The sequence below is a fragment of the Bolinopsis microptera genome, chromosome 8 (genome assembly GCF_026151205.1).
Source record: "Bolinopsis microptera isolate Bmic1 chromosome 8, MBARI_Bmic_1.0, whole genome shotgun sequence".
Classification (NCBI taxonomy): Eukaryota; Metazoa; Ctenophora; class Tentaculata; order Lobata; family Bolinopsidae; genus Bolinopsis; species Bolinopsis microptera.
In genome coordinates, this window is record NC_087079.1 from 17,864,574 (window position 1) to 17,878,820 (window position 14,247).

The 14,247-nt window shown below is 38.8% G+C and overlaps 3 protein-coding genes across 4 annotated transcripts in view; 1 reads left to right on the forward strand and 2 right to left on the reverse strand.

Annotated features, from left to right (window-relative positions):
• Positions 1 to 311: 311 nt before the first annotated feature.
• The window catches only part of LOC134820033 (uncharacterized), a 40,143-nt gene continuing 26,207 nt past the window's right edge, over positions 312 to 14,247 (reverse strand). Inside the window, exon 8 of the mRNA XM_063830212.1 lies at positions 312 to 1,557. Within this exon, the coding sequence (XP_063686282.1) occupies positions 820 to 1,557 (738 nt within the window). The 3' untranslated portion in view covers positions 312 to 819. The remainder of the gene's footprint in view (positions 1,558 to 14,247) is intronic.
• Positions 9,133 to 11,532, forward strand: LOC134819841 (interaptin-like). Its single transcript, XM_063829992.1, has one exon. It carries the CDS (start codon positions 9,548 to 9,550, stop codon positions 11,048 to 11,050), a length of 1,503 nt encoding a protein of 500 aa, XP_063686062.1. The 5' UTR covers positions 9,133 to 9,547; the 3' UTR covers positions 11,051 to 11,532.
• The window catches only part of LOC134820034 (galactose-1-phosphate uridylyltransferase-like), an 80,893-nt gene continuing 79,019 nt past the window's right edge, over positions 12,374 to 14,247 (reverse strand). Inside the window, exons 5-6 of one of the 2 annotated variants that reach the window (XM_063830213.1) lie at positions 12,970 to 13,128; positions 12,374 to 12,868 (exon numbers count right to left, since the gene is read on the reverse strand). In XM_063830213.1, coding sequence (XP_063686283.1) covers positions 12,569 to 12,868; positions 12,970 to 13,128 — 459 coding nt within the window. In that variant the 3' untranslated portion in view covers positions 12,374 to 12,568. The remainder of the gene's footprint in view (positions 12,869 to 12,969; positions 13,129 to 14,247) is intronic. The other variant, XM_063830214.1, reaches the window with a different exon arrangement.

Here is a 14,247-nt window from a genome sequence, read left to right on the forward strand (position 1 = left end):
CCAAGTTTAGAGTCCGAAGCAGATGTTAGCGAAGGTCCTAACCCACTGTCATACTGATCTACAAGTGAGTCGTACCTTTCATCGAGAAGGGAAGATTGCTTCTGTAAAATCTTGGTTTTGATTCTTTGTTGAGGTGGTGTTAGCACAGCAGCATTATTAGCGTAGGTTATATGAACAATTTTATCAGGGTCTGGAGTATTAGACCTCTCCTCGACAGGCAAAATGTCTATCTTGAGAGGGGTCCTAGGAGGAGATAAGGGAGCAGGAGATAAGGGATCTGAAGGAGAGTCAGGGGAGAAGTAGATGCTCATGTCCTTGCCTGGAGTTACCTCCCCAACAATAGTGTTCTCTCCGTACACACAAGTCACATCAGCTGAGTAGATCTTGGGGTCTCCAGCAGGGGACTTGGAGAGGTGTTTGTCAGGCCTCAACCACACTGTACACTGGGAGGAGTAAGTTTTACCGTCCAGGTTCCTTGTGAGAGTCAGAGTTGGTGTGTTGTTTCTGGGGGCATCTCAAACAGCCGCTTAACTACAGGGTCGTCATGCTTCACCTCAGTCACCACCACGGTTTTGTGCACCTCGAAATCGTAGTCTCTGGACAGAACGATGGGGGCTGAACCTACAGGATCTAACTCCTGGCGAGCGATTTCTAGATCAGAGTTGGAGGTCAGCTCGACTATGTCAGAGAGTAGGCTCTCAACACTAACGCAGTGTTCCATGAGAGGGAGGAAACCCTCCACAGCCTCCTCTTCGTTATCAGATCCCTCAAATAGACTGACAGAGTCAGAGGAGACACTGACATAGTCCTCGTCATCTGCTACAAACATGTTGTCCTCAAGTAGATCCAGCATGTTCTCCTCTCCAGCTCGTCTAGACTTTTCACCAAGTGGAACTTCTTGAACCGGTTGTAGAGCTTAGTCTTCCGGTCTGATCGTATCGTTATCTCGCCCTCCTCGCTTTGGTGGATCACTTTAGAACTGCCAGTGTAAAACTCTTCTTTCGTACTGTTTTTTAACCTTACAGAATCTAAAGACCGGGGGGAGAAGGGCGTGTTCCCTTCCTTAGCATGCAATGCAATCCTTTTTCTTCTGATAATCTCACAAACAGGATCCTCTGCATCAACATCTCCTACATCCATGTCGTCAACCTGGCGCTTCACAGAAGCTATCTGCCACGGACAAGAGTCGTCTTCTTCGTCAAAATCTAAGAGAAGATCCTTGAAACCTTTAGGAGGAGGTCCGCACATGCTCCCCCGGTGGAGGGACGTGCTGAGGTGCTTGGAGACATTTGGGTCTTCATCATACGGTGAACTGTTACCATTGTTATTGTTCTTGGGAGGGAGAAGACCTAGTTCGTCTTCAGAAGGGAGGGAGTTGGAGGAAGGGCCTCGAGTTAGCTTCCGTTTAGTGGTGGGTGAGCTGCTCATGGGATGAGTGTAGTGTAGCGGAGTAGTACTGCAGGATATGGAAGGGATATCGTAGTCAGAGTCAACATAGGGTCCACTTCTCTTTACATGGGGAGGGGGCGAGGGAAACAACCCATGTTTGTAGATATCCTAGGAGGGGTACAAGTGGTTAGAGTCAAACAAGCACCAGGTAAAGGATTAACACGTGTAAAGGTATCATTGAGAGGACAAAATGTAGGACATTCAACAACGATACGTTTTAACAGCACTGTATATTATTCAAGTTAGAGTAGCACACAGCAGTTCGCATTTACAGTAAGATCACAAATGCTTCACCCAACAACAACAGTAACAAGCTCTATGTCAGCTTTATACACGTGTACCTAATAGATAAAGCAACCAGGATATTGCATACACACCACAAACATACAGTTTCAGAGTGTCTGTGAGTGTGTCACAGATTGTCTAATTCAGAGTAGAACTTTTAAAAGTTCACTAGTAGAACTTTAAAAAGCTAAAATTGATGAAAAACAAATGCTTTGAATCTATTTTTTCAGAGAAATTGTGCTACTTTTAAGCCAAAAAACGTGTAAAATGGTGAGAAATCGTTAAATAACGGCTTATTGGATGATATTGCGAGATAAAGTGTCTTTTAAAACAATTTAGTTCATAATTTGATCATGATTATACATTGGGGCTAAATGAAGTGTTCAAATTACTGTATAAAAATACGAGACCATAGGTCAGAAACTATAAACCAATACCTTAAGAACGACAAATTTAGTCTATCATAAATTTAGTCGAAATTTAGTCTAAAGTTGTTGTAAACCAAATTTATTGAGACTAAATTATTCGGCGGCTAATTTAATAGCAGACGAAAATTTCAGTAGAGAATATATGACATGAATATTATTGAGCTTACATTGTTCATAATTAATATAATGACCGTTCCTACTACTGAACTACTTTGACTATTAGTTATTACAAGTGAAATTTAATCAACATGCCTGAGTAGAGGTTATGAATTTGTACAAAATCGGGAAAAAAATAGCTAAATAATGGAAAAAACAAATAAATGGAATGGAAAATGGTCTCGAAAAGTCGAAACATGTGACTAGAATTGTTGTACACTAAAAATTTGTGACTTAAATTATGGTAACCAACATTTTTTTAACCAAATTTATTGCGAACCAAATTTATTGCGATCCAAATTTTTTGCGAACCAAATTTATTGGCCTTAAGGTACCAAGACAACGAAATTGTGCAGTAACAGACAAATAGAATACAGGAACAAATGGCAGAAAACTCAATTAACTTTGCGATCTCGTCCTTAGTCACATGGTTCTACATTAACTCCATATGCCCATATATAGTATCATATCTTCAGAGCCTGAATATAAACAGTTTAAAAATATCACCCTACGGGCTCGTTCATAGTGCCAAACACTCATTATTCAAAGGCAGCTGTATAATGCGCTGTGTATAATGTGCCCCTTTAATTACCTACCTGTATGTGCCCCCCCCCCCTAACTCTGTAAGGGGCCACATATTCTACATTTGAGTGCGTAATTTGGGCTATACAAGAAAATATAAACGAAGCGCTCGTTAATGTCACGTTACAAGAGCAGTGTAAAGATTACACTAGCTAGAAGTAAAGAAGAGCCCTATTCTACACAACATGTGCTCATTAGATATGCATCATAATGACTGGTCGGTTATAAGACTATCATTAAACCACCTGTAGAGTAAGAGTGCTGGAATTATACAGGTATAAGCTGGAAGAGAAAGAGTGTTGGTATACCAGGTATAAGCTGGAAGAGTAAGCTGATATGACACATGACAAGTACTGGAGAAGTGCACTCAGAGAACGCGAGGGATCTTGAGATGGAGTGAGAAGTGTATATTATATCTCAATATCTCTTGTGTATATAAACTGATGGGAGGGTAAGCAGTGTACAATGTATAAACACACATCATGGGAACACGCCTAACAAACAAAGCGCAGTAATAATGTAGCAGCTGGAGTAAGAATATATATTGAATCTTAAGAGGGTCGTGCCCCACAATATTGTGCCCCACAACATAACAACTGAATACACACAAAGACTGAAAGAGAACCTAGTGCAGGCTTAAAGAGGAGTAATGTATAATCCCACAGATCACTAGTGTGGTGAACAGTATTGAAACACTGTCCCGCAGGGTCCAGAGAGGGCGGGAGTTAGGGGGATACTGCACCTGCTGTACTACATAATGTATTACAAGATACTGCACCTGCTGTACTACATAATGTATTACAAGATACTGCACCTGCTGTACTACATAATGTATTACAAGATACTACACCTGCTGTACTACATAATGTATAACAAGATACTACACCTGCTGTACTACATAATGTATAACAAGATACTGCACCTGCTGTACTACATAATGTATTACAAGATACTGCACCTGCTGTACCTACTACATAATGTATTACAAGATACTGCACCTGCTGTAATACATAATGTATTACAAGATACTGCACCTGCTGTACTACATTATGTATTACAAGATACTACACCTGCTGTACTACATAATGTATTACAAGATACTACACCTGCTGTACTACATAATGTATAACAAGATACTACACCTGCTGTACTACATAATGTATAACAAGATACTGCACCTGCTGTACTACATAATGTATTACAAGATACTGCACCTGCTGTACCTACTACATAATGTATTACAAGATACTGCACCTGCTGTAATACATAATGTATTACAAGATACTGCACCTGCTGTACTACATAATGTATTACAAGATACTACACCTGCTGTACTACATAATGTATTACAAGATACCACACCTGCTGTAATACATATTACAAGGTAATGAGCCTGGTTGTAAGGGCGTGTAGTTGTAATGACATCACTAGATCATCTCTCGTAATTACATGGGAATTGACCTATAATTAACCAATTATGCGGGAATTTTCAAGTGATTATACTGGAAAATATTCTGAAATTGTTTTAAATTAAATGTGAGAATAAGGGAGCGCTGCCTGTCAGTCTACCATCACGAGGAAGTAATAAGATCGCCGCTACTTTTACTGAGGATGCATCTGAACAATAAAAGGGAGGATCAGACATCAAGGTACTAGTAGTAGCAGCAGTAGTAGTTATAAAGGAACTTAGTACTAGAGGAACTAGAGTACATTCGTACGTCAGGGGGATGATTTTAAAGTAGAAAAGTGACACTAGAAGACACTAAGTGAGAAGTAGAATCATGTTAAATTAAAAGTGTAACAACCCAGCGATAACGAGACTAACTCGCAATATATCAGTTTTTAAGTGAACCAGGTAAAGTAATAACTTAATAAGGGGTGTTTAAAGGTTTAATAAACGACACACCACATAACAGTAAGCCATGTGTCAGTGGAATAGTCCTATATGTGTGTCCTACTGCACCGTGCTGAGGAATTCATAAACATTTATTGGTAACCTTTATTTGGTAGCCTAGGTGGCTTCATTGCTTTTATTCATTTGCTTATATTATTAGAAATAAGAAAGCCTATGACAGTTAAGAACACGGGGAAGCAAAACCCTAGAAAGCAAACGAAACGCAGAGAGCAAACGAAACGCAGAGAGCAGAACCAAGGAAAGAGCACAACATCAGGGAACCGTTTATCAATCAAATGAAGCTGCTTGATTAACCAGCACTAAATTTTAGTAAAATTATAGTTACTGTATAGTTACTGTAGCGAGACAGACGCACTACTGAGACAGACGCAATCGTATAAAGGATAATTAACTATAGTATTCAACATATAAGTGTAATTATGGGCATATTATCATCATCACGCCACAATGAGATCAATAGTTGCTTGACAAATTATGTTGATGTAACGAATATTATAATCAACAACAATAATCAATAAGGGAAATATTTAAAACAAAACAGGCAACCAATTAAGCTGCCGGAGATATGGCGCAGGGCTCACAAATAACTAAGTAGGAACACTAAGGACACTAAGGACACAGCAACCTATAGTAGCAATTACACTGGTGTACTGTTTACATCAATGACATGGTATATATGTTGCTGTGTGTATGTAATAGTATTGGAGACCTGTATAAGTGGTATTATAGGGCTCACAAGGCGACTTCCTTGTAATTAATGTTCTGGTAAAGCTATTATCTGTTAAGTTAGCCTATGGAAGGGCAGCTTGATAGTATACCCATCGGAGCTTATACACAAGACTAATTATTGTAAGTTAATATAAGAATATAAGGGGACAGAGGGCGCCCCCCCCCCTCCGTCGTTACAAAGGTTGTCATGTGCAGTTCGTTAACGTGCAAGCAGCGAGAAAACACAATTACAACTTCATACCAACGAGGAATGGAAACAAAAGAAATCATTTATTTCAACGAATTGTGTTGCCAATTCCAGGTAGATGATGAAATGTTGGGGTGACTGTTTACATTGTAGAGGTCTAAATGAGTTTGTACACTGTACACATAGGACTAAAGGGGTGGGAACCTTGTGTAGTGTAAACATAGGACTAAAGGGGCGGGAACCTTGTGTAGTGTAAAAAACAAACTAAAAGTAGTGTAAACAATAAACCAAGTGGAGTAGGTACTGAAAACAAAACACAGGAAACTTATTGCTAATTTCTGTAATTACAGCATTATAATGGGATGGATCTAATTGAGTGTAATCTATACACAGCTTAGTGTAATTGCTCGCGTATTAAATCTTACTATATACAAAGCGAGACGATATATATGTGTTTATCCGTGCCATTTTATTGACACCGCGGCATCAACTTTATCGCGACTTTCCGCAAAAACCGTAAAAGATATACAACTGAAACTTTTTTGACTGGGTCAAATGCTTTAATGGCCTCCAAATCAGCATGAAAAAAATAAAAAATAGGCCAAGGAGTAGGAATTTTATAGCCCAAAATTTGGATCCCCAAGTGGTGTCAAAAACGCGAATTAAATAGGTAATAATTATTTTAGTTTCCTGAGTCTTGACACCATTTTAGGGTTATACGGGTTCTTGCTAGTACGTTTAATTGGAGTGGCTCAAAAGTTTAATCGGTTTAGATTTTACTTATGATTCGAATTTTGAATTTAATTTCAGATAGCACGCTCTACAGCGGAAAGGAAATAAAGAGTGTAACAACTACAACGGAAAGAAAGAGTGTAACAACTACAACGGAAAGAAAGAGTGTAACAGGTATACAAATACAGAACAGCGCCAATACAGCTGAGTTAGCAGCGGAAGAGACTGCAGCTGTGTGTGAAGTAATTAGCGGCGTACACTACTAATAATGTATTTCACTAATTGACACTGTAGTTGATAAGGGAAGCCTGTTAGCTACGTGCGCTGTTGAATTAATTAAATTTACATCTAAATAGTTAATATTTTACCACACCTACTAATAATACGTATCGTCATAGCAACAAGCCAACCAGTTTGAAAATGCGCCGATGTGGTTACCAACTTTTGCGATCAGTGGAAATAAAATTACATTTATAATTTACATTTCAGTGAACAGTGAGAACATGATGCACTTTACTCTTCGCCAAAGTAAAGGTTGAAGCCTTCTTCCATAACCCTCTCCCCTGATCCTCGCCTTATTCCCTAACCATGGCAATCTTCTCTGACCCTTAGATGGCAAGTACGTACGGTACAGGGCTTTAAGTACGTACGGTACAGCTACTTTTAAAGGTACGTACCGTACAGGCACTGTAAGGTACAATTTTTTTCAAATTTTTAGAATCAACTTCAGTGAATTACTTGCAATTTTTGATTAGTATTATCATCATGGGATCATCATAATTTTTGAGATAGAAGTCGAAAATAAACACAGTGGTTAAAACAATAAAAGATTTAAGAGGAAAATTTATGTACCGGATCGCTCTTAACCGGTACTACACTACTACTACTTGTAATTAGGTTCCAATTCTTCTACTTCTGGATTATTCTGCGCACGTACCGTCTAGTTTTTGTTTCCATTGCTATCAACTGGATTTGTACCTTTCAGCCTACCTTATTAAGTACGTACCGTACAGCTAATTTAAAGGTACGTACCGTACGTACTTCAATGAAACAAGAAATTTTCAATGAAACAAGAAATTTAATTTTAGCACATTTTTACAGAATAAAAAGATGTAAAACAATTCATAAAATATAATGCTTATTTGGTGTATGACTTTTTGTCCTGACTGCTAGTTTGGTTTATGAAGGACAGGTAACTAACGGGGCAAGGAATGCGCGTGCCTGGAAGCTTTTGCACACACCGAAACGCTAGTTCAGTTAAGTTTTTAGAGACAAGGCTCAGATTAGGACTAGAAGAAAAATTGTTAGCAGACATTAGAGGTTCTGTTTATAATTGTTACTATAGGTTGCAGTCTTGTTGTGACAAAAAGTCTACACTAAAACATGATTTAGTTTATATTTAGGATATAAAATGCAGCTTAAAGGTGGATATTGGAGAGCTGGTGAAAGATTATGGCCTTTGTATCAATTGTTATAATAAGCTATAAATATCTTAAACTATACAGTGCTAATTAAAAATTTCCTTAACCTTCATTCTCAAATTAGATTTTTTAAATTCAAAAATAAATATACAATGATTTTATTAAAAACTTTCTCACACATACTTTACTCACAGGACAAGACTTGGAAAACAGTACTTGCCATCTTAGCTCTGACCCTGGCAATCTTATCTGACCCGGACCTTCTTCTCTAATCCTGGCCCTCTTCCATTAGTCGACGGAACATAGATTTCGATCAAAGATCGCCTTATGTAAGGTTGTAGTTTGTGAGAACATTAACTAAAAAAAGGGCCCTCAGTATACCTCTGGCCCACTGTATTGATGCAGATGTTTTACATTAGGATATATTATGATTATATATCGTATACTTCTCCTCAGTTCAGAAATCACTCATGGAGAAGTACTGGGAATATTTTCCGATCGAGTGGGAGCCAAGTTAACAGACAGGGCGATAACTTCCTGATTAGATACCGTGTTTAATGTCTAAATAGCTTGAAGATGGCCCTCTTCCATGTCTAAATAATAAGTTAAACCACTACGAATCCGTGTCTTAGTTATTAAAACTTGCGCCAAGACATCTTTTTATAACAATGAAAAATATGTGCCGACTCCATCATCTATTCAAACTAACAATCCCTGAATTCCGATGTCATAGAAAAGTGACTCGTGTCTGCAGATCCAACTGTCTTACCGTGTCTAAAGTCTATTGATAATAAGATAAAGAGAGAGAATAAGATAAACCACTACACATCCATGTATATCTATACTTAGTTATTAAACCTTGCACAAACGTCCAACATGTACTTTCATAACAATAAAAATATGTGCCGACTGCCGACACGATCATCTATTCTAACTGAAAATTGCTGAATTTCGACGTCATAGAAAAGTGACTCGTGTCTGCTGCTCATTTTTCAGCTGTAATCACGTTCCGCATGATAAAAAGAAATGTGTCTTTGTATTTTGATTCATTACTCCGTCTAGTCATTGCCTACTGATAATAGTTTAGTACTAAGATGCATCCCTCAATCACGCTCTGATAAACCACCACAACAAAGCGTTCATAATATGACGATGTAAAGATTTCGGGCGACGTTCTTATTCTATGTTGTATGATGAGGAATGTGTATAATTTCTAATGGCGTAAGTCTAATAACCCCCACTCTATACGCTGATATCTAATTGCTGTTTTGTTGTTACTGCTAGGTTATTGAATTGAGGCGATCGGTCCTATGAGCTCTCCGAGCGGTAAAAGAAAGATAACTCGAAGCCCTTCCTCACTACCTCCTGAAGAGATAAGTTCACATGACGTGTTAACACTACAACAAGAAGGCGAAAACCGATCCAAAACCCAGATTCTGATAACGATCTCAACGTAAAGGAGTTTAACTCGCAATCTGAAGAAGATTCTGTCCCCATATCAACAGAAGAAGAGTGGGTCGATCATACAATTGATTTCTTGGGACACAGTGAGACTCTTTTAATAAGTATAACAGAAGACAAACTTTCGTCTTCCTCTTTTAAAGTAGGTAACAGCGGTATCAGATCGTCGCATGATGAAGATGTGCTAGATGTTATTTCCCCAATGACCTCTAGTAACAGCGGTAACAGACCGGCAGTCAATGATGACCCAGATGTCGCCAAGTTCCTGAAAACATCTCTCCACAGAGGCAGTATGAATAGGCCTCCACCGAAAGGCTTTAAGGATCTGTTAGATTTTGAAGAGGAGGATGAGTCTTGTCCGTGGCAGATCTCGACAGTGCGGAGATCTGTTAGCGGAATAGATATAGGTGATGTAAACATGCAAGAGGAAGATCTGTTAGAACTGGAACAGGATCTAAACATACAAGAGGAAGATCTGCCAGAACTTGAAGAGGATCTAAACATGCAAGAGGAAGATCTGCCAGAACTGGAACAGGATCTAAACATGCAAGAGGAAGATCTGCCAGAACTTGAAGAGGATATAAACATGCAAGAGGAAGATCTGCCAGAACTGGAACAGGATCTAAACATGCAAGAGGAAGATCTACCAGAACTGGAACAGGATATAAACATGCAAAAGGAAGATCTGCCAGAACTGGGACAGGATCTAAACATACAAGAGGAAGATCTGCCAGAACTTAAAGAGGATCTAAACATGCAAGAGGAAGATCTACCAGAACTTGGACAGGATCTAAACATGCAAGAGGAAGATCTGCCAGAACTGGAAGAGGATCTAAACATGCAAAAGGAAGATCTGCCAGAACTGGGACAGGATCTAAACATACAAGAGGAAGATCTGCCAGAACTTAAAGAGGATCTAAACATGCAAGAGGAAGATCTACCAGAACTTGAAGAGGATCTAAACATGCAAGAGGAAGATCTGCCAGAACTTGAAGAGGATCTAAACATGCAAGAGGAAGATCTGCCAGAACTTGAAGAGGATCTAAACATGCAAGAGGAAGATCTGCCAGAACTTGAACAGGATCTAAACATGCAAGAGGAAGATCTGCCAGAACTTGAAGAGGATCTAAACATGCAAGAGGAAGATCTGCCAGAACTTGAAGAGGATCGAAACATGCAAGAGGAATATCTGCCAGAACTTGAAGAGGATCTAAACATGCAAGAGGAAGATCTGCCAGAACTGGAAGAGCTTCTAAACATGCAAGAGGAAGATCTGCCAGAACTTGAAGAGGATCTAAACATGCAAGAGGAAGATCTGCCAGAACTTGAAGAGCTTCTAAACATGCGAGAGGAAGATCTGCCAGAACTTGAAGAGGATCTAAACATGCAAGAGGAAGATCTGCCAGAACTGGAAGAGGATCTAAATATGCAAGAGGAAGATTTGCCAGAACTGAAAGAGGTTCTAAACATGCAAGAAGAAGATCTGCCAGAACTGAAAGAGGATCTAAACATGCAAGAGGAAGATCTACCAGAATTTGAAGAAAAGGTTGACGAAAAACAGGACTGGGATCAAGATAACGGGGACCTTACTATTTTTGCTGTAATCTCTCGACTTTTTCAATGTGGGCAATACCCGCAAGATCTCTGCCTAAGAGGTAGATATAGACCCTTCAAACTTCGTGTTGTGTCAAGACGTATTACTTGAAGAAAAGGATTCTCGGATTGTTGATTACTTAGTTGTAGTGAACGGTGGATTTTGACGTACTGAACGCACGTTCCAGTCATTTTGTAGTGTTCACGTTATTGAACGTTTTTAGTGAACGTCAGTGATTATCAAAAACAAAAAATTATGAAAATAAACTTTTTGAAATCTTAATTTCCCCAACTGATAATTATTAATTTCCCCAAAATGAAGCAATCCTATTTCTGTGCACAAAAGATTAAGATTAAAAGGGTAATATTATTATCAATAATTTATAAGGTATAAAATGGTAATATTGTATCGTATCGTATAATTGTAGTAGTATTAATGCTATTAAAGGTACAGGTACTCAAGTTCAACACGCACTCTAGTTCGACACGTACTGTAGTTCGACAAACCCTTAGGTTTGACTCTGTCGAACCAAAGCGCGCTTTGAAATCTCCGGGCTCAAGCAACGATCCTTTACGAGCTTGTAATCTATTCGTTTGTTTGCTTTCCACTTGTCTCATGCTATTCAATTATGTGTGAATGTAATCTCTATAATCCATATTCCATATCTATGAACATTTAATTGTCCTCATACTCGTAAGTTAATTGTTAGTTAGCAGAATTGTAGACTTAGCGGAGAGATAAAAGACTAACGTAGTAACTCGTACTCCGTTTTATAGATCTAGATTGTTGAGTACGCTATATAAATATCAACCACATACCATACTTTATATTATCACAAACGACTAGTAACCGAGTACTGGTCTAGAGATTTGGCTGCTGAATCGAAAATAGTCGGATATCGATCTATTTCCTGTTAGCTAGAGACCAGAACTGATTGAAAAACAGGAGAATTAAAACTATACTGAAAGGTTCTGGAATTTCTAACCGTTCATGGTTGCTAGATGTCAGAAAATTTTTTAATCTGCCATTGAACCCTGTGATCCTATAAATATAATGAGGACCCGGGAATAGCCATTGGATCACAAGCAGAAACTATTTGTCGAACTAGAGTACGCTACCTGGACTCTAGTTCGACACGTACCGAAATACGACATGGGTGATATCTGGCGAATTTAATTTGTCGAATTATAGTGCGTTTCGAACTAGAGTACGTGAATCGTACTGAACACCACTAGTAATTTATCCATAACGTTCAGAACATGAGATGAGTTTTAGTGAACGGATGTACAGAAAATTGTTAGTGAACGTTCCGTACGTGCACTACAACTAAGGTTGATTAGGGGAACTTATCTGGTGGATTTAAATTGTGGATCTGTTTTTAAACTAATCTTGTTACGGTGTTTAGGCTCCAGGATATTGAATTGTATCTCTTTCAGTTATTAGGTCCTTAATTTGATTTGTAAATACTTAGTTGTTATTTGAAACACAATTAAACCATCTAAAGTGTCAAAATTGTCGTCCAATAAAAAATTCTAAAATGTTAAAAGTAATTAATTTAAAATAAAGTATAACATAACCACCTATAACCTCAAATAACGAAATACTTTCAATTATTAACTAATTATAACGCTAGTCAATATTCCTCTGCGTGAAATGTACGAGTGCATCACAATCTTTAAGTCTCTGCGCGGCGTCCTCCGCAGTAAGATCTCGCTGGCACTGAGCCAGCATTTCATACCCTGCAATGTGTTTCTTTACAGTAGCAGTGCGCAGTAACGGAGGGTAATAGTGCGCGTGGAGTTGCCAATGTGAGCAGTCTGATGCAGTGTTGGGGGCCTCGTGCCATCCCATGGAGTAGGGAAACGAACATTCAAACAGATTATCGTACCTTGTCAGGTATCTCTTCATTGTACTGGATAAGTCTAGTACCTGAGGGTAATATCTTCTTAGTAATGATATCTTACAAATCAACTGATAACAATAAAAGAGTTGTATCTATAGCACTAAATAACTTTGCAAAGACCACGCACCTCCTCCTCGGTGAGGTCCCTGAGCTTTGTCACGTGACGGGTAGGTAAAAGTAGGAGCTCAAAAGGCCACTTGGCCCAGTAGGGTACTAGAGCTACCCAGTATTCACTCTCCTCTACTACCCGTTTTTTACACCTCATCTCCTTTTCTAGGTACTTTACCTGAGGAATTTAGGCATATTAAAGTGTTAAGAAGTTTACAATGTATTATTTTAGATTCTATCGAATCAGTAGATTTAAAATGAGTCAGGAATGTCAGTCAATACGTGTTGTGATTGAGCTTAATCAAATTAATTAAACTTGTAAAGATGGACCAATTATACCAGACTCATCATAGTGAAGTTGTCCGAAAAACAGAACAAATAACTTAGCGGAGGAGATATTGTGCACGTACAAGAAGTGGGGAGTTGTGTTTGTGATATTGTGCACGTACAAGAAGTGGAGAGTTGTGTTTGTGATATTGTGCAATTACAAGAAGTGGAGAGTTGTGTTTGTGATATTGTGCACGTACAAGAAGTGGAGAGTTGTGTTTGTGATATTGTGCACGTACAAGAAGTGGAGAGTTGTGTTTGTGATATTGTGCACGTACAAGAAGTGGAGAGTTGTGTTTGTGATATTGTGCACGTACAAGAAGTGGAGAGTTGTGTTTGTGATATCATGCACGTACAAGAAGTGGAGAGTTGTGTTTGTGATATCATGCACGTACAAGAAGTGGAGAGTTGTGTTTGTGATATTGTGCACGTACAAGAAGTGGAGAGCTGTGTTTGTGATATCATGCACGTACAAGAAGTGGAGAGTTGTGTTTGTGATATCATGCACGTACAAGAAGTGGAGAGTTGTGTTTGTGATATTGTGCACGTACAAGAAGTGGAGAGTTGTGTTTGTGATATTGTGCACGTACAAGAAGTGGAGAGTTGTGTTTGTGATATTGTGCACGTACAAGAAGTGGAGAGTTGTGTTTGTGATATTGTGCACGTACAAGAAGTGGAGAGTTGTGTTTGTGATATCATGCACGTACAAGAAGTGGAGAGTTGTGTTTGTGATATCATGCACGTACAAGAAGTGGAGAGTTGTGTTTGTGATATTGTGCACGTACAAGAAGTGGAGAGTTGTGTTTGTGATATTGTGCACGTACAAGAAGTGGAGAGATGTGTTTGTGATATTGTGCACGTACAAGAAGTGGAGAGTTGTGTTTGTGATATTGTGCACGTACAAGAAGTGGAGAGTTGTGTTTGTGATATTGTGCACGTACAAGAAGTGGAGAGTTGTGTTTGTGATATT

What these genes read in the sequence shown, in the direction of transcription:
- LOC134819841 (XM_063829992.1), top strand. Translation starts at nt 9,548, where the DNA reads ATGACCTCTAGTAACAGCGGTAACAGACCGGCAGTCAATGATGACCCA.